At 46.5% G+C, this 19,888-nt stretch overlaps 1 protein-coding gene across 1 annotated transcript in view; it reads left to right on the plus strand.

Annotated features, from left to right (window-relative positions):
• Window positions 1-19,888, plus strand: part of DDB1 (damage specific DNA binding protein 1) — a 29,331-nt gene that overhangs the window by 8,524 nt on the left and 919 nt on the right. The window contains exons 7-26 of the mRNA XM_040982012.1: window positions 1,011-1,169; window positions 1,718-1,801; window positions 2,320-2,436; window positions 3,000-3,102; window positions 4,853-4,928; window positions 5,024-5,132; window positions 7,305-7,483; window positions 7,566-7,729; window positions 7,805-7,912; window positions 8,047-8,254; window positions 9,250-9,345; window positions 9,439-9,550; window positions 10,621-10,744; window positions 11,381-11,545; window positions 12,812-12,906; window positions 17,201-17,371; window positions 17,961-18,070; window positions 18,304-18,473; window positions 18,671-18,773; window positions 19,575-19,698. Coding sequence (XP_040837946.1) covers window positions 1,011-1,169; window positions 1,718-1,801; window positions 2,320-2,436; window positions 3,000-3,102; window positions 4,853-4,928; window positions 5,024-5,132; window positions 7,305-7,483; window positions 7,566-7,729; window positions 7,805-7,912; window positions 8,047-8,254; window positions 9,250-9,345; window positions 9,439-9,550; window positions 10,621-10,744; window positions 11,381-11,545; window positions 12,812-12,906; window positions 17,201-17,371; window positions 17,961-18,070; window positions 18,304-18,473; window positions 18,671-18,773; window positions 19,575-19,698 — 2,577 coding nt within the window. The remainder of the gene's footprint in view (window positions 1-1,010; window positions 1,170-1,717; window positions 1,802-2,319; window positions 2,437-2,999; window positions 3,103-4,852; window positions 4,929-5,023; window positions 5,133-7,304; window positions 7,484-7,565; window positions 7,730-7,804; window positions 7,913-8,046; window positions 8,255-9,249; window positions 9,346-9,438; window positions 9,551-10,620; window positions 10,745-11,380; window positions 11,546-12,811; window positions 12,907-17,200; window positions 17,372-17,960; window positions 18,071-18,303; window positions 18,474-18,670; window positions 18,774-19,574; window positions 19,699-19,888) is intronic.

The raw sequence follows: 19,888 nt of genomic DNA on the forward strand, positions 1-19,888 counted from the left end.
TAACAAGCTGATTGGGATACCCATAAACCATCTTGGAGTGTCTGGGTTTAATTCCTGGATCCACTTCCAATTCTAGCTTCCTGCTACCTTGAGAAGCAGCAGGTCATGGCTTAGATGTTTGGACCCCACTACTCTGTGGGAAACCCACATCGAGTTTCATCCTGGGCCAGCCCTGGCTCTTGCAGGCATTTGAGTAATGAACCAGTGGATAGAAGATCTGTTTCTGCGCCTTAAAAATAAATAAATAGGTTTATTTCGTATTGACTGGGACAACCTTAGGAAGGGAAAAATTTTTTTTAAGATTTATTTATTTTATTGGAAAGACATTTACAGAGAAAAGGACAAACACAGAAGAAAATCTTCCATCTGCTGGTTCACTCCTCAACCAGCTGCAATGGCCAGAGCTGAGCCGATCTGAAGCCAGATTTCTCCAGGTCTCTCTCCCATGCAGGTACAGGGTCCCAAGGCTTTGGCCTGTCTTCTGCTGTTTTCCCAAGCCACAAGCAGGGAGCTAGATGGGAAGTGGAGCTGCCAGGATATGAACTGGAGCCCATGTGGGATCCTGGCACATGCAAGGCGAGGACTTTAACCACTAGGCACCACACCAGCCTCAGAAATTCTATTAATTGCTTTCAGTGCATAAATAATATAAAGTAATGCAGTGATAAATTATAGACTTTAAAAATTGATATAAAGATTTCAAGTCTTAAACTTTCTGTTTGTAAAAATGAAACCTTAAAAGCCTAAGTTTTTCTGTCATTGAGGATAAGGAACAATATATATGGTAGTGTTTGTAGTCTATTGAGTACTTAGAGCCGCCTCCTATTCTGTATGTATCATTTTTCCAGTAGAATTTGAGCAAACCTTTAAGGTATTATTTGAGCTCCTCAGAAAATTAAAAATAAAAGCTGTTCATTTCCCATCATCTGTATGTTGTGTGTGCAGGCCATAGCGTTTGCTTTCTGGTTGTGGAAGATACTGTGTAAAGATTGTTCCCTTCCTGTTGGCAGCAAAGCACAATCGTGTGTCACAACCGAGTGGACCCCAATGGTTCTCGATACCTGCTGGGCGACATGGAAGGGCGGCTCTTCATGCTGCTTTTAGAGAAGGAGGAACAGATGGACGGCACCGTCACCCTCAAGGATCTCCGTGTGGAACTCCTTGGAGAGGTAGGCTTGTTCCTGTTCCTCCACACTTCTTCCAGGTGTGGAGTCCTGCATTTTGACTCTGGAAATTATGTTAACACTTGACCAAAAAAAAAATGTTGGTTCTGATGTGGAAGTTGATATTTGAATGAGTTAGAAGTGGGAGAAGCTCTCAGGGCACTACCACCTCAAGCCTTGACAGAAAGGAAAATCAAAGGAAACAGTATGAAATTAATCTGCTAAGTTCTGCAAAGAGGTCCCCTGGAGCTTAATACTTACGCAGTGTGTGTGTGTTTTGGAAGTTTCCAGTTACTCTGTGGAGACTAGAGTAACTGTGACCAAATAAACACCTGAAAACTTGGTAAAAGGTGCACTTTCCTGTGTGTGGGAGTGAGCTAAATGAGAAGTCTTGAGACTTCAAAAATCTGTGACTTCGGAATGTGGCATAGAGAGCCTTTTCCTCTGTTTGACCTGTGGAGGCCTTTTCTCAGCAGGTGTCTCTGAGGGGGAAGGTCTCTGGCTCCCACGGAGTGTCCATCCTGATTTCTTTGGCGCCCTCCCTTTTCTTCCAGACTTCTATTGCTGAGTGCTTGACGTACCTTGATAATGGAGTTGTCTTTGTTGGGTCTCGCCTGGGTGACTCCCAGCTAGTGAAGGTGAGAAGACGTTTTGTTTTGTTCTTTTTGAATGTTTTTTCTTACATTTTCTTTATCAATTTTTTGTTTGTTCAGTTTACCTACTTCCCTGCTATCTACCTTACAACTTGGCTCATTTAATATCTACTCCCTAAAACACAGCCAAACAAACAGCGAAACATCTTGCTGCCTACCAGCTTGTTCTAATGGCTCCTTCAGCAGACATGCCAGTTGAGTTGCTGGCTGCTGTCAATACATGGTCGAATATAATGGATTCCCTCAAGAATGTGGTGATTTTGGACCTTAAACCTACACAAAAAGGCACATGAACAGCTTACATTAACTTTTAAAAATTCATTGCTAGCTGGTTTGGAGGTCATTTGAATGGCAATAATGTCACTTAACAGTCTCTTTCTAGAAATGTCTAAGGAGCACAATAGTGGAGCTAACAGGTTTGAGAATTTCTTTTGGACACTAGCCATCTTTCTGGTATGGTCTGTTAGGATTATTCCAGCGCTAATTTTGTTCTTTCTTTTTAGCTCAATGTTGACAGCAACGAACAAGGCTCATATGTAGTAGCCATGGAAACTTTTACTAATTTAGGACCCATTGTGGATATGTGTGTGGTGGACCTGGAGAGGCAGGGCCAGGGCCAGGTAAGGGTCATCTTGGGAATGAATGTTTGGAACGTACACTCAACCTGTGGCCTCCTGGCTTTGCTAATCCAGGGTGGAAAGTGTGTGCTGAAGATGCTTTTAAGAGCCTCACTCAGTAATCCCCAGGGTGCAAGGATAACTGCCATCTATTGATTGCCTATCTTGCCCTGTCGAGCACTTATTTATATACATTATTGATGATCATAGGAGCACCCTGTTAGAAAGCTGTTAGACAGCCACTCCTGGCCATGTCCTAAGTGAGGAAATGTATGGATTAGGATCATTAAGCAACTTGCCCAGTGTCATCTAACTAACAAATGGCAGGCCTGTCTGGCTCCAGGCACTATATTCTGATAGACTCAGTTGCAAGGATTTAAGCAAGCTTCCGAGGAGCAGTGGTAGGAGCTCATAGTTGCTTGGAGGAGGATGTCTTGTTAAGTTTGAGAGACTTGGGAGATGAGTGACTGCTGGGTCTGCGTCTTTTAACTTGCTAACTTTCTGGGCATCAGTGGTTGCTCTGGTCTCTTGAGGGGCTTACTCAGAAACCTTTTCTCTACTTGCAGCTGGTCACTTGCTCTGGTGCTTTTAAGGAAGGTTCCTTGCGGATCATCCGGAATGGGATTGGAATCCATGAACACGCCAGCATTGACTTACCAGGCATCAAAGGTAGCCTTTTGGTGGGTTTAGGGTACAGATCTTAGTGGAGTGACTGGCCTCTTATTCTCTTGTAAGTTTTTTTTTTTTAAGATTTATTTATTTTTATTGGAAAGGCAGATATACAGAGAGGAGGAGAGACAGAAAGATCTTCCATTTGCTAATTCATTCTAATTAGATGCAGTTGCTGGAGCTGAGCCGATCCAAAACCAGGAGCCCAGAGCTTCTGGCTCTCTCACATGGATATAGGGTCCCAAGGCTTTGGTGCTGTTCTCGACTGCTTTCCCAGGCCACAAGTAGGGAGCTGGATGAGAATCGGGGCCACCAGGATTAGAACTGGAGCCCATATGGGATTCTGGTGTGTATAATGTGAGGACTTTAGCCAGTAGGCTACTAGGCTACTCTGTCAGGCCCTCTTTTACGTCTTGAAGACGTATTATGGTAGCAGCTAGCAGAAGGCAGATGAAATGAAGAGTTTAAAAATGCAGAGCAGATCAATTGGTAGAAGCATAAACATATTTAAAAGTTCACAAGTAAACTGAAAAATATTGTTAGTAAGAACTGCGTGGCAGGGACCTGAGTGGTGTGGTGGGTTAAAGCCGTTACCTGTGATGCTGGCATCCCATATGGGTGCCGGTTTGAGTCCTGGTTGTTGTGCTGCCAGTCTGATTCTGAGTGTGGCTCAAGTCCTCAGGACCCTGCACCCACATGGAAGACCTGGAACGCTCCTAGCTCCTGGCTTTGGTCAGGCTCAGCTCTGGCCCTGTGGCCAATTGGGGAGTAAACCAGCAGATGGGAGATCTCTCTCTTCTTCTCCTTCCCTTTCTCTGTAACTGCCTTTCAAATACATAAAATAACTTTAAAACAAAGCAAAAACAAAAAAAGTGACATTTGATGTTGATGGAAGAGAGCTAATAGCACCTGAAAAGAAGCATCGGACTGTCAGTATTATAGAAAGATGTAATTTTTAAAAAAGATTTATTTATTTCTTATTGGAAAGGCCGATTCAGAGAGAGAAGGAAAAAGATTTTTCCATCCACTGGTTCAGTCTCCAAATGGCCAGCAGCTTGGAGCTTCTTCGGGGTTTCCCATGTGGATTCAGGGAACCAAGAACTTAGGCTATCTTTCTCTGCTTTCCCAGGGCCATCCAGGAAGCTGGATTAGAATTGGCACAGCTGGGACAGGAACTAGTGTCCATGTGGGATGCTGGCGGTGTAGAGGCAGCTTTACCTACTGAGCTGCAGTGCCGAGCCCCCGTGTAGTTTTTTTCATAATGTGTATTATCCATGAACTTTCTTAAGACCGCCTTACGTACACGGGTTTCAAGATTTTCCTTTTTGCAACAGATCTTTTTAGTTTTCCACAGACTTTTTGACATCCCCTTTTTGTTACGTGAAAAAGCAAGGGCACACACAGTATATGATTAGCTATTTTATTTTACTGATATTTTGTAGTGTATTTTCTTAAAAAATTTGGAAAGATAAAAAATGTATGGATCACTTATCTGAGTTGTGGATTGAAGATCAAGGTGTGAAAGTGAGATATGGAAATATTCTCCAATCTAAAATAAAAATTTAAAGTATCAGGCTCTAAACAGTTTTGAAAATCTCTTCTTTAGTCTTAAAGGAGGAAGGAGCTGAGAAGGGATTTCAGCTCAGGAATATGACTCCGGGATCCATACTCATCCTAGGAGTCTGTGGGACACGAGTTCAAGCTAGGTGTTGGTCTCTGGTTTGCATCTTAATCCTGGTTTCTTTTGTAGGCTTATGGCCGCTGCGGTCTGACCCCAACCGTGACACTGATGACACTCTCGTGCTCTCTTTTGTGGGCCAGACCAGGTAGGGGTGGGGCTTGTGCCTGCTTTAGGTGCTGGTGTCAAGGTTGGGAGGTGTGGAGGCGCTCCCAGGCTGACCGAGATTTGTGTCTGTTGCAGAGTTCTCATGTTAAATGGGGAGGAAGTGGAGGAAACTGAACTGATGGGTTTTGTGGATGATCAGCAGACTTTCTTCTGTGGCAATGTGGCTCATCAACAACTTATCCAGGTAATAACTGCGAAGGGGTAGACTTTCACCACTTACTTAATTTGACTTAGGGTGAGTTACAGAGACCCCCTTGGATTTCAAAACAATCAAAAAACTTAAGTTTTTGAAAATTATTAGCTTTTATAATATTCTATTTGAAAGGCAGAGTTAGAGGGAAGAGAGCCTGTCGTTGCCCAGCTGGTAAGACCTCTGCCTGCAATGCCAGCCTCCCATGTGAGTGCCGTTCTATTACCTAGGTGCGACCTGGCTGCTCCACTTTTGATCCAGCTCCCTGCTAATGTGACTGGGAAAGCAGTGGAAGATGGTCCAAGTGCTTGGGTTCTTGTGCTGATGTGGGAGACCCAGACGAAGCTCAGAGCTCCTGGCCTCAGCCTGGCACTGTCTAAGCAGTTAGACACACGTGTGTGTGCATGCGCACGCGTGCACACATCTTCCTCCTGTTGTTTCACTTACTAAATGATTGAAGTAACTGGGAAACTGGGCCGGAGCCCGGCTGAATGAGGAGTCAAGGCCCTCCTCCATGTCTCCCACAGGAGTGGCAGATGCCCAAGGACCTGGTTCATTTTCTGCTGCCTTCCCAGGTGCATTCACAGGTTGCTCAGTCAGAAGTAGAGCATTTGGGCCTTGAACCCATGTCCATGTGAGATGCTGTTGTGCACGTGTCAACTTAGCTTGCTGTCCAACAGTGCTGTTGCCCAAATAGCGCCCCCCACCCCTTTTTAATTTGGCTTATCAAAGAGAGAAACAAAAGAGATCTTCCAAGACTGGATCAGGCTTAAGGTACAACTTTGGTTGGTAGGCCACTTGAATTCTTGAGCATTAATAAATTGTCTCCATCTTTTTATCCGCTTGGGCTTCCTTTGACCTGGCATGATAGATGTGGAAAACTGCAAAGAAAGGTCTGGATTTGTGGACCAAGTGTGGGAAGAGGCCCAATACTGAGTTGCTGCTTTGTCAGTGTTCTCTGTTAGGTGAGCTGGTGCTGGTCTTCAGACTATCTAGTGTGAAAGCTGCATCCTGAAATTTACTAAGATAGATGAGACATGTAGGTAACTGCTGTAAACCTCCTTCTTGTTGCATTTCAGTGGTCAGTCTATAAAACTTGTCGATACAGTTTTATCGTCCTTACTAGGAACTTGGGATATTTTTAATGGCTCATCTGAGGAAAGAACTTTAATAGCTTAGAATGTTTTGAAGTTGGGAACAACTGGTGACTTGTGGTCACAGGATCTTACTCCATTGCCAGTGTCCCACAGAATGTGGTTTGTGTTGCTAAAGCATTCTTCAGTTAAAATGAAATAAATTGGGCCCGGCGCGGTGGCGCAAGTGGTTAAGGTCCTTGCCTTGCACGCCCGGGATCCCATATGGGCGCTGGTTCTATCCCGGCAGCCCCGCTTCCCTTCCCTTCCAGCTCCCTGCCTGTGGCCCGGGAAGGCAGTCGAGGATGGCCCAAGGCTTTGGGACCCTGCACCCGCGTGGGAGACCCGGAAGTCTCCTGGGTTCAGATTGGCATAGTATCGGCCGTTGCACTCACTTGGGGAGTGAATCATCGGACGGAAGATCTTCCTCTCTGTCTTTCCTCTCTGTATATCTGCCTTTCCAATTAAAAAAATAATAATAAAAAATCTTAAAAAAAAAATGAAATAAATTTTTTTCCTTCCCTGGGTGCAGGTTGTAGACTGCATTAAACTAGTCTGTTTTAGAGCTTCTTGTAAAAATGACACCTGTTAAAAATTAATCTTTACCAGGACTTTGGGGAGAAATGGGCACATGTTTTACCCTTTATAGGCTCCATAGCTGCTCATTTACCTATCCACAGATTAAAAAAAAAAATAGTGCATTGTATGGATATTTTCCTTATTGCCACTGTTCCCTAAACAATAATGTATAATAATATTTATATTGCATTGCATATTATTTTGATCTAGACATGATTTTAAAGTATTTGGGATACTATGTGTAGGTAATATGCAGATCCCACACCTTTGTATAGAAAGGGCTTGAGCATCCATGGTTTATGGCGTCTGTGGAGATCGAGATACCAGGACTCCTTCCCCCCGCCCCCGCATCAACCTGGAGGAAAACTGTTCAGCAGAAAAGTACCTTGTTTTCTTTAGGGCTCACAGGGCAGCATTGATTCAGGTGCTTGGAAACATGTGCTCTTTTCTCTAGATCACTTCGGCATCTGTGAGGTTGGTCTCACAGGAGCCCAAAGCTCTGGTGAGTGAATGGAAGGAGCCTCAGGGCAAGAACATCAGTGTGGCCTCCTGCAACAGCAACCAGGTGGTGGTGGCTGTCGGAAGGTCCCTCTACTACCTGCAGATCCACCCTAAGGAGCTGCTGCAGATCAGGTGTGTAAATATTAGCCTGCGTTTCTCCCCCGTTTTGTGGATCATCTTTGATGCTAGATTTCCTTCCTCTTGCCATATTCAGCCACACAGAGATGGAACATGAAGTGGCCTGCCTGGATATCACCCCGTTAGGGGATAGCAATGGGCTCTCCCCTCTCTGTGCCATTGGTCTCTGGACAGACATCTCTGCCCGCATCATGAAGCTGCCCACTTTTGAATTACTGCACAAGGAGATGCTGGGTGGAGGTATGTGTCTAAGGACGTGGGTTGGGTTCAGAGTTAGAGTGGACAATAACTTACTGATGTACCCCTTTCCCACAGAGATCATCCCTCGCTCTATCCTGATGACCACCTTTGAGAGTAGCCACTACCTCCTTTGTGCCTTGGGAGATGGGGCACTTTTCTACTTCGGGCTCAACATTGAGACAGGTGAAAATACCACTTTGAATAGGGGCTCTCTCAGCAGCTGTGTGTTAGAAGCCTTGTCTCAGAATGCTGCTTGTGAACCTTCATGATCGAGCTGCTTGTCCTCTTTCCTTCTCTCTAATGCCATTCTTCTATAGGCTTGTTGAGTGACCGCAAGAAGGTGACCTTGGGCACCCAACCCACAGTGTTGAGGACTTTCCGTTCTCTTTCTACCACCAACGTCTTTGCTTGCTCTGATCGCCCCACTGTCATCTATAGCAGCAACCATAAATTGGTGTTCTCCAATGTCAACCTAAAGGAAGTGAACTACATGTGTCCCCTAAACTCAGATGGCTATCCTGACAGGTGAGTCTTCTTTATTTAGCAAGAGCTGTTGATTGCGGGTATCATGTTGCTTTTCTCAAACCCCTGCAATGTTAGAGTCTGAGATGGGAAATGTAGAGCAGCTGCCCTCCAATCTGGCTGCCCGTTAGGAACACCTGGAAGGAGTTTTGATTCAATAGGCCTGAGGTTCAGCTCCAGAATCTGGATTTTTAGTTGATTCATATGATTTTTTAAGTTTTAGGACTCCACATTTTAAGTTCAGTATGTGGGTGGGTGGTTTTCCAAGGGTGGCTCTTTGCTGCAAGAGCATATGCAGATCCTCCAGCTCTGACTGGGCCCAGTGAATCAGGAGCCCTGGGAGTGGGGCGCAGTCTAACAACCCCTTACTAATTCTTACACTTGCAGCAGTGTGAGAATCACTGTCCTTGGGCAGTGATACTTGATTTTTTTAAAAAAGATTTATTTTTTATTGGAAAGTCGTAGAGAGGAGAGACAGGAAGATCTTTCATCCGATGATTCATTTTCCAAGTGACTGCAACGGCCAGGTCTGAACTGATCCAAAGCTAGGAGCCAGGAGCCTCTTCCGGGTCTCCCACGTGGGTGCAGGATCCCAAGGCGTTGGGCTGTCCTTTACTGCTTTCCCAGGCCACAAGCAGGGAGCTGGATGGGAAGTGGAGCTGCTGGGATTAGAACTTGCAGCCATTTGGGATCCTGACCTGTGCAAGATGAAGACTTGGTAGCTGCTAGGCTACTGCGCCAGGCTGGATAGATTGCTAGCCTAGGCTGCATGTTACTATTAAGTGGAAAGCTGTGAAGAATCCATCCCAGGTCCTCTAAGCAGTTAGAATTGTTTAAAGCTCCCCAAGTGAGTTCTAGCATAGATTCAAGGTTCAGAACCAGTGCCCCAGAGTGCTGTTGTAATTCTGCTTTGGTTTTTTTCCCCCCTGTGGAGTTTCCTTGTAGAATCCTTTCTTTCCTTGGGTATACTCAATCTAAACCCAGACCCTTCTTTCCAGCCTGGCACTGGCCAACAACAGCACCCTCACCATTGGCACCATTGATGAGATCCAGAAACTTCATATTCGCACAGTTCCACTCTACGAGTCTCCCAGGTAAGGGCCAGGCCAGGGAAGCTGCTGAGGGTGGACCCGTGGGCTTTGGCACAGGGCACCTCTGATTGGCACTGTTCCATGCTTGTCCTGCAGGAAGATCTGCTATCAGGAAGTGTCTCAGTGCTTTGGGGTACTCTCCAGCCGCATTGAAGTCCAAGACGCCACTGGGGGCACCACTGCCCTGAGGCCCAGTGCCAGCACTCAGGTGAGGGCAGTGGACACAGAAAGATGGCATCAGAGCAGGAGGGACGTGTTCTGATTTTGGCTTATGGGCCATATTGTTAGGAAGTCAAAGTTTCAAAGCTTGAAATCTCTACACTAAGAATGTTTATTAAGCTGTTAAAGATGCTGGCAGGAGTGAAAGGACCTGTCCTGGGACAAATCTCCTAAGCTACCAGCATCATAGCCAGACAGCAGTTAGAAAGGAGCTGCCTTGGAGAACACTGAATGTCCACAGACAGAGGGCTGGGGTCCTGGGATGGGGCTTGGATCTGTTGAGCAGACAGGGTGGCTGCTCTTCAGCACAGGGCAGAGGAATGGAGTGGGCTTTTTTCATTTCCGTTGTCAGTTTAGCCTAAAGCTCTCAATGTAAAATAATCCCATTTTCCTTTGCTTGATTCTCTGGCCTGTTAGTAAATTTCGGGTGTTTCAAAATTCTTCCCTTAAAATGGTTTTGGGGCAACTACTCAACTTTGCTTGTTTTTGTTAAAAAGACCAAAGAGAACAGATCGCCGTTATTGTGCTGCACTAGAACTTTAGAAAAAATGACTGCTATTAGATGGCCGTGCAACACAATTTCTTTTGTCTCGTCACAAGTTTGGGTATTCTGTAGAGTATGTGTAATAGGGACAGTGTGGTATATGGGTGAGAGCTTTGGATTTGGAGTTTCATAGGACTGGCTGTGAGTTACTTGCTATGTAGACAAGTGTAACTTCAATTTTCTCTATAAAAAGAGGCTAATAGGATAATACACAACCATACATAGCTCAAAGGAGATAGTAACTGTTTTGATCATGTTTGCTACTTTCAAATACTCAAGGGAAGCCTTCCCTCCTGTCCCGGAGATTTATTTGAATAACAGAATTACAGAGAAGGACAGAGACTGATCTGGTGGTTGGGTCAGACTGAAGCAAGGAACCTGGAAATTATGCCTGGTCTTCCACATGGGTGCAGGGGTTGTCCTCTGTGGCTTTCCCAGGTGTGTTAGCACCTCTTGCTGAAGTTCCCAGGGCCTGCTGTGCTTCCGAGGTGGGTGATGTGGCTCTCTATTCTCAGGCCTTGTCTAGCAGCATCAGCTCCAGCAAGCTGTTCTCCAGCAGCACGGCACCACATGAGACCTCCTTCGGAGAAGAGGTGGAGGTGCACAACCTCCTGATTATTGACCAGCATACCTTTGAAGGTGCGGTTCATCTCTCTCTTTTTAAAAAATATTTATTTTTATTGGAAAAAAATATTCAGATATTCAGAGAGGAGAAGAGACAGAGAGGAAGGTCTCTGTCTGCTGATTCACTCCCCAAGTAGCCACAGCAGCCAGTGCTGAGCCAATCCGAAGCCAGGAGTCTCCTCCGGGTCTCCCACACGGGTGCAGGATCCCAAGCCATCCTCTCCTGCTTTCCCAGGCCACAAGCAAGGAGCTGGATGGGGAGAGGAGCTGCTGCTATTAGAACCGATGCCATATGGGATCCCGGCTTGTGTAGTCGAGGACTTTAAGCTGCTAGGCTGCCACGCCGGGCCTGATTGATCTCTTTGTTTTAACCTATGCCCACCCTAAACTAGGGTAATATATTTCCAAAATCTGACAGCAGGATGACAGACCATCCCTAGGAAGAAAGGAAGGAAGGAAGGAGGCTGGAGGGTTAGGCATCCTCTTTTAGCTTGGTTGGGGAGTGGAGTATCTGAGGAGGCAGGGGCAGCTTGTGGCATGTGTTCTGTCACTGAACCACAGGCCTGACACAAGTATAGGGGGGTGTGTGTTTGTGTGTGTAGAGGGTTGTGTGGGAGGCATCAGCCCTGTGATTTATTGTTCTCTGTGTAGTGCTTCATGCCCACCAGTTTCTGCAGAATGAGTATGCCCTAAGCCTGGTCTCCTGCAAGTTGGGCAAAGACCCCAACACGTATTTCATCGTGGGCACAGCCATGGTATACCCTGAAGAGGCAGAGCCTAAGCAAGGACGCATTGTGGTCTTCCAGTATTCGGATGGTAAGTGGGCTTCTCTAGCCACTGGGGGACGTAAGACCTGTGGGCAGTTTCAGAACCTCGGATGAGCAGAAGAACTTGGGTTGGTTGCTGTGAAGAGCTATTCTGTTCCTTTCTCTCAAGGTGTTGGATGTTGGCAGAGAATAAGTCAAACCTAGCTTGTGTTTCCCTTCTGCTTTTTGAAAGGGGAAGTGTTGAATGGCTAAAAAATTTGCTGGGCAGAGTGATTTGGGAATCTTAGATTGATTTTGTCCTTGGCTGTTTGGGCATTTCAGTGCTCTTCCAACTTTATAAATTAATTTTTTTTAAAGATTTATTTATTTTTATTACAAAGTCAGATATACAAAGAGGAGGAGAGACAGAGAGAAAGATCTTTCGTCTGATGATTTACTCCCCAAGTGAGTGCAATGATCGGTACTGCGCCTGTCCGAAGCTGGGAACCAGGAACCCAAAGCATTGGGCCGTCCTCCATGGCTTTCCCAGGCCACAAGCAGGGAGCTGGATCGGAAGGGGAGCTGCCGGGATTAGAACTGGCGCCCATATGGGATCCCGGCGCATTCAAGGCAAGGACTTTAGCTGCTAGGCCACCATGCCGGGCCCAGTGCTCTTCCAACTTTAACACTTGAGATTTATTTATTTATTTGTTTGTTTGTTTTTAAATATTTTTTATTACAAAGTCAGATATACAGAGAGGAGGAGAAACGGAGAAGATCTTTTCATCCGATGATTCACTCCCCAAGTGAGCACAATGGCTGATGATGTGCTGATCTTAAGCCAGGAGCCAGGAACTTCCTCCAGGTCTCCCACACGGGTGCAGGATCCCAAAGCATTGGACCGTCCTCGAGTGCTTTCCCAGGCCACAAGCAGGGAGCTGGATGGGAAGTGGAGCTGCTGGGATTAGAACTGGCGCCCATATGGGATCCCGGCGCATTTAAGGCGAGGACTTTAGCTGCTGGGCCACACTGCTGGGCCCAGCACTTGAGATTTGTTTGTCCAGATCCTTTCTTGCTCTACTCAAGAAAGTCTTAAAGACTTGTTCTCAGCCCAAAAATCACACATCAGATGGCTGAGATGGAATTTGGTCTCCATCTCAAGAGGCAGATCTTGGACACTGCCTGGAATCATTGCTCATTATTTTGGCTTATGCTTTAGGTGGTGGTTAACTCCTCATTTCTTGCTTGCACATTACTGGCTTTTCAGGGGAAGAAGTTAGAGGCAAAGAATGAAGTATGGGCTGTCACAGATTCAAGAATATATTTCCTTCCCCAGGGAAACTACAGACTGTGGCTGAGAAGGAAGTGAAAGGAGCTGTGTACTCCATGGTGGAATTTAACGGCAAATTGTTGGCCAGCATCAACAGCACGGTGAGGCCTGCACTCCTTGGTAGACTCTGCTTTGGCTTGCATACGTGGTCCATGGATGACATCTCCCTTGTGTTTTGTGGACCTGCGTGTATCTAATGTTAAGGATGACAGGGCAGTGGCTGTGGAGGTTGGAGCTCTGAGCTCAGCATCTGGGGAGCTGAGAGTGATTGTGGCATTGGACTGGGTTCTGTGGACCCGCAGTAAGTTTGTGCACTATGAGGAGTGAGCAAAGCTGAGAGGCATGGCCCTGTGTGATGTGAGCTGGCTCACATTATCCCAACTGCCTCACTGAAATACTCGTTCTGTTTCTATTGTGATTTCATTGACTCCCTTGCAGAAACATTTTTTTCAGCCTCATTGAGGTATAATTGATTTTTTTTAGAAATTTAAGATGTATTACATAATTAGATGTTTTGAAAGAGATTAAGTTTTATAGTCATGTTAGTTTTGGGAAATGCTTTACCATGGCTCCCCCATCTTAGAACATCACACCGTATTTATGATGCTAAAAGTAAAGAATTGTTGCTTAAATTTTTTTAAAAAAAATTATTTTACTTGAAAGTTAGAATTACAGAGAGAAGAATAAACAGAGGGAGATCTTGTATCCACTGATTCACTGGCTAAATAAGGCCACCATGGCCAAGGTGGGTTGGTTTGAAACTAGGAGCCAGAAACTTACTGCTCTCCCACTTAGGTGAAGGGGCCCAAGGCCTTAGGCCATCTTCCAGTGCTTCTCAGGACCATTATTAGTAGCGACCTGGGTCAGAAGTGGAACAGCTGGTACATGAATTGGTGTCTGTATAAGATGCAGATACCAAAAGTGCAGGATTAGCTTGCTATGCCACTGTGCTCACCACTGCTTAAATGTTATTAATTGAAGATTTCTGTTCATTTGTTCATTTATAAACTGAGGTAACACTTGCTGTGTGGCCAGCACTGTTTGGGTAGTTGAGATTTGATAGTGAACAAAATGGACACAAGCTGCTCCTGGGGCTTCTGGGCAAACCCAGTAAATATTTGGGGCATGAAATGGTGAGAAATGAAAGGGGTATGGGACTGGAGACTGCCAGGTGAGCATGGGAGGTGAGTTCTTGTTCATGTCAGAGGGTTGGAGGGTCTTGCCGTTTCGGTGACATCTCCCCGAGTTCCTGCAGGAGGGAGTGGAGAGCTTTCTGAGAGGCAGCCGGGAGCCACAGCGTGGGGCCTGGTAGACTAAGGAAGGGTGACAGCCCGAGGGTAGTGAAAGTATCTGGAGCATTAGCCTAAGGGCTTTGGAATGATTGAACTTGTGTTTTGTGAACTTGTATTTTACTTCTCTGGAAAGACTGTTGGGACCAAGGGTGGAAGTGGCCAGTTGAGTTAAGAAGCTTTGTCATTTTCTCATTGGCCGTCCGTGAAGATGCTGTGAAGGAACAGAGCCTTGGTGGGAGGAGAGGATGAAGGGTATGTGTTTTCTGCCAAATAGGTAGGATCCAGGTACTGCGGTGATGGATTAAAGATGAGCTGTGAGAAGCAGAGAAGCTTTGGCCTGAGCCAACGGGCAGGATGGAGCTGGCCCTTAATTGACGTGGGGAAGACTGAGGAGGGAAAGGAGGGAAGGCAACCTGGGGCTTGGGGTTTGGACATAGCTTCTGTGGTTATAAGTGTGGAGATTCCAGTTTGGGAACTGAATGAAAGGTTTGGAGTCCAGGAAAGAGACAGGCTGGAGATAGCAGCAAGGTGGTTATTAGTCTGAAAGCTAAAAGTTGGGGACTTACCTGGAATGACTCATCCCTGGAGGGGACAGAGACAAAATCTGGAGACAGCTGTGAGGCCACCAAGCAGGTCATAGTTGAAGCACAATGGAACATCAAGTTGGGTAGTGTAGCGAAAGAACCCAGGGAGCCGTGATCTGCAAGCTGTGGAGCAAAGTGTTTTAAGTGGAAGGCAGGCATTTGTGCAGCAGTTAGGCTACTGCTTCAGGTGGCTGCAGCTCATGTGTATCAGAATACCTGGGTCCACATTTCCCCTTGTTCCTGAATCTAGCTTCTTGCTGACATGTACCCTGGAAGCAGCAGAAATGGCCGAAATGATCGAGTCTGCCACCCATGTGGGAGACCTGGGTTGAGTTCTGGGCTTCTGGTTCAATCCTGGCTCTCCTCATTAAGGAACCAATAGATTTTTCTCTGGTTTTCAAATAAAAGAAAACATCAATAATATTTAAAAAGGGAAGAAAGTATTTGAAGCATTAGAGAATTGGTAAACTGCAAGTGGTGCTGATAGTTCAGGTGGCAAAGAATCAAGAAGCATTGGTTAAAGTGTTGGTTTTAACAACAGGGAAGTTGGTGACTATCACCCGAGCTGCTTCAGTTGGGTGATGGGGTGGCCACTGGTTGCAGTGGGGTCAGCTGAGTCTAGGAAGGGAGGACACCTGGCACAGAAATCCCTTGAGGAGTTGTACGGAGGGAAAAAAAAAAGGGTTAGGGACTAGATGGAGTTTGTGTTTGTTAGGCTGGGCATTGCTGCTGATGAAGCATCCCAGGACACTGTGTTCTTAGGCAGGAGGGAGGTGGGATCCGGCACCCAGCACTGGTCTGGTGTGGCAGAGAGGGAACAGAGAGCAGCAGACATGTGCAGCTCTGCCTGTTGTTGCCTTTGAGGAGCTGAAAGGGATGCTGTACGATGTGGTTTCTGGGGTCTGTGGAGAGTGAAGGGATGGAGTGGACTAAGAACATGTGCACTTACTAGAAGATGGAAGGGTTTCTTTCACTTAGTAGACTCATGTTTAAAATGAGACTGGTCATCCTGGTTGTTTCCTCACTTGTGGCTGATTAGATTAGAAACTGGCTATTGGGTTTTGTGAGGTGATAAAGGGATAGGGGTCAGGGTGTGGAGACTCGAAGGCAGGGATGAAGGGAAGGTAGAACTGAGGATTCAAAATTTTGCAGAGGGTCCAAGGGTCATTTTTTTGTGAGGCTTTGATGGGTGATCCTAAAAAAGGATAGGGTAAGTGGAAAGAATGGGGGGTAGAAAAGGCAAAAGATCAGGATATTGGGCAGAATTCTGTGAGTGTTACAGGCATTAGAAATTGCAGAAGGGTGATGGGTTGTGCTGGGAGTTTAAGGGACTCTTTAAGGGGTGGGCCTGGCAGTGTATTCCTATACCATCCTTGGTAATGTAGTTAATAGTGCATTTTATTGAGCAAAATACTCCTAAAAAGATAACTTCAATATGTAATCAATATAAAAATGAGTTTGTTTTTTCCTAAGACTTCAAAATATGCTTCAGAGCATATTTTGTTTTGGACATTTCAAGTTTCATAGCCACGTAGCTAGTATACACTATTGAATGGTAGGGCTCTATCAGTTCAGCCATTTGGGGAGTGAACCAGCAGGTGGAAGGTCTTTCTGTTTTCTGTAAATCTGATCAACCTTTCCAATAAAAATAAATAAATCTTTAAATGGTAGAGATCTAGACTCTTTTGGGAAGACAGTGAGAATCTTTAGGCATTTGGAGGTATTTGACCTTGAGTGTTCACCCTCCCATCCCCCTGATCCTCCTATTCCCCCGACTTTGGTCTCTTGACTAGTGGTGTTGGGAAGCCTGCGAGCGTGGAAAGTGAGGAAAAGAAGATGTTGAACATAAGAGCTCTGAAGCTGCTCTCACGCTTGCTGCTAGAGATGTGGGGGCGCAGCTTGCCTAAAGATAGGGTCCTTGGGAAGTGTCCTTGACTCTCTTCATGGAAATGTGATAGAATTATCCCTAAATGGGACTCTGGTATACTTGTGGAGCTAGGGTTCTTGAGAAATCATGCTTAATGTACTCCGCAGGAGTTTATAGATATACAAAGGCCATGGTTATGTGTAGGAACTTCCAGGAAGCCTTGTACACTCACAAGTAGTCTGCCTTCATTGGTCCTGGGCTGTGCGAAGATAGACATCTTCTGTCCTGTGGAGATGTGGTTGTGACTGAGGAAGCAATTCCATGGTCAGTTATTGAATAGCATTTCTATTGAACTTTTCCATTCACTTTGATCTGCTTCTTGGGTTCACATCTTTTAAAGGTGCCAGGAACATGAGATTTGACCAAGTTTCAAAAAAAGGCAGTTTATTGGGATGTGGTCTTATTTTCTGGGTATTCTTAGTATATGTTCACTCTTTTCATATTTCATAGATGTGTGAAATAAAAACGTGACCCCACCACCTTTACTTGTTGTCCTTCAGGAAGTGGTGCTGCAGTGAGGCTGGCTGGGGCCTAGGGTGGACATTCCAAGAACATTTGGGCCTCAGGCTGAGAGAACAGGGTGTCTTTCCAGGTGCGGCTGTATGAATGGACGACCGAGAAGGAGCTGCGCACTGAGTGCAACCACTACAACAACATCATGGCTCTGTACCTGAAGACCAAGGGCGACTTCATCCTGGTTGGCGACCTCATGCGCTCAGTGCTGCTGCTTGCCTACAAGCCCATGGAGGGAAACTTTGAAGAGGTAATGGCGGGAGCGTCTGGCCTAAGCACATTTTCCCTGGAGCGCACAGTTGGCACTGAGCCTGCATTGATGGAGATCCCCAATCTGAACTGCTGAGGAGATTCTGTATCTCCGTGTACTTGTCATCCAGTGGCTTGTGTTGGCCAGAGGGAAGTTCTAGGGTGACAGTCACTTTTTTTAAAGACTTATTTATTTGAAAGGCAGTTACAGATAGGTCTTCTGTCCACTGATTCAGTCCCTAGGTGGCTGCAATGGCCAAGGCTTGGCCAAGCTGAAGTTAGGAGCCAGGAGCTTCTTCTGCGTCTCCTGTGTGGGTGCCAGGGGCCCAACTACTTGGGCCATCTTTTGCTGTTTGCCCAGGCCATTAATTGGCAGGGAGCTGGTTGGAAGTAGAGCAGCTGGGATACTACCCTGCGTCCATATGGTATTAGGCAGTGGCTTAATTTGCCACACCACAACTCTGGCCCCAGAGAACAGTTGTTAAACACAGAACTACATCTTGTAGTCCTGACTTCTGATTGAAGGACAAAAGTGCTGAAACTGGATATGTCTGCTGCTGATTATATTCTCTTGTTACACCTTGTCTAAGATTGCTCGAGACTTTAATCCCAACTGGATGAGTGCGGTAGAAATCTTGGATGATGACAATTTCCTGGGAGCTGAGAATGCATTTAACTTGTTTGTGTGTCAGAAGGATAGGTGAGTGGCCATCTGTGGGAACGGTGGAGATGGGGTGGGAGCTACGCAGGGGATGAGAACGTTGGGTTCTGTGCCTGGCACAGATGTTCTGCATGACAGTCTCAGAGGCTGCATGAATCTCCCATGCTAGGGGGTGTAGACTCCCCAGGAAGCTCAGCAGGAGGTGTTCTCTGTTGGGGTGGTGTGTTGGGGCCTTGCAGAGACCAGGCGTGACCTGTCATACTGTCTTCCAGTGCTGCCACCACTGATGAGGAGCGGCAGCACCTTCAGGAGGTCGGGCTGTTCCACCTGGGCGAGTTTGTCAACGTGTTCTGCCACGGCTCTCTGGTCATGCAGAACCTGGGCGAGACTTCCACTCCCACCCAGGGCTCAGTCCTTTTTGGCACAGTCAATGGCATGATTGGTAAGGCTAACCCCACGCTGGGTGAACTCCTGCTGGCTTGCTCCTAGATGACCGCTGGGAGGGAAGAGGGGGAGCAGTGTAGCGGAGGCAGTGGCAGCAGGCTGGTTCTTTGGTGGGGCTTCCCTGCCCTGCCATGGCAGAGCATGCTTGCTGTGGCCTCCAGGGCTCTTTGCAGCTCACTGCCTTTGCTGCTTCAGGGCTGGTGACCTCACTGTCAGAGAGCTGGTACAACCTGCTACTGGACATGCAGAATCGACTGAATAAAGTCATCAAGAGCGTGGGCAAGATTGAACACTCCTTATATCCTTGCAGAGCTGTGCCCCTGCCAGGAAACACCCAGCACACATGCAGAGTTGTGTCAGCCTAGGATGCCTCTAGGAACAGCTATCCAAAATGTTTTGACTGGGTTCTTATGGGGTTATGGGTTTTTTAAAAACCTGTGATATGGGAAATCTCAAGCGTAAACAGTAAAGGAGAAGTATATGAATCCCTGTGTACTTAGCACTCGGCATCATCTGATCCGCCATAGTCGCTGCTGGCTTCTCTAGTGTGCCCAGCAGGGAAGTGCCTTGCCTTTTTTTTTTTCCCCTTTTAAAAAAGGATTAATGTATTGAAAGGCACTGAAACAGATTTTCCGTCTTTTGGTTCATCTCCTAAATGGGTGGCTGCATAGCTGGGGTTGGGCCAAGCCAAAGCCAGGAACCCAGAACTCCAGCTAGACCCCACAGTGGCGGGGACCCAAGCACTTGGGTCATCATTTGGTGTCAGCCCCAGTGCATTACAGAAAGCTGGGTCAGGAGCTGAGGCTGGGTATCACATCCAGGCACTGTGGTGTGAGATGTAGGTGTTCTCCCTGGTGTCGTCTTAATAGATAGGCTAAACACCTGCTCCCAAAACATTATTTTGAAAATCACCTCAACTGAGAGCCATTGGATTTATGTTTTTCCAGCTACAAAAATGTTCAAAAAAACATTGTGATTTGTGCTTGAAAGTGTGACTTCCTCTTGGAGTCTTGATCACTAGACAGTGTTCGTGTTGGGATGGGCATGACTGGTAGGGTGTTTTCCAGAGAAGCGCATTGTCCTTAACTCGCCTGTCTACCTGGAGATCCTTTCACACTGAGCGCAAGACAGAGCCAGCCACAGGCTTTATCGACGGTGACCTGATTGAGAGTTTCTTGGATATTAGTCGCCCCAAGATGCAGGAGGTTGTGGCAAACCTACAGGTGAGCTTTGTGGTATTTGGCCATGCCCATCAAGTCCACTGTAGCTTGGCTGTGGCATGCTGGGAGACATGGGAGCTCTGAGCACCTCCGCTCAAACCTAAGGTGCTGCGGGAAGATGGAAGATAGGGATGAGGCTCCTGGTACCACCAAGTCCACAACAGCCTGTCCTTTAACAATGTGGGAGGCAGGG

This window comes from Ochotona curzoniae, unplaced genomic scaffold (genome assembly GCF_017591425.1).
Source record: "Ochotona curzoniae isolate NIBS_2020 unplaced genomic scaffold, NIBS_Ocur_1.0 contig_3527, whole genome shotgun sequence".
In the NCBI taxonomy this organism is placed as follows: Eukaryota; Metazoa; Chordata; class Mammalia; order Lagomorpha; family Ochotonidae; genus Ochotona; species Ochotona curzoniae.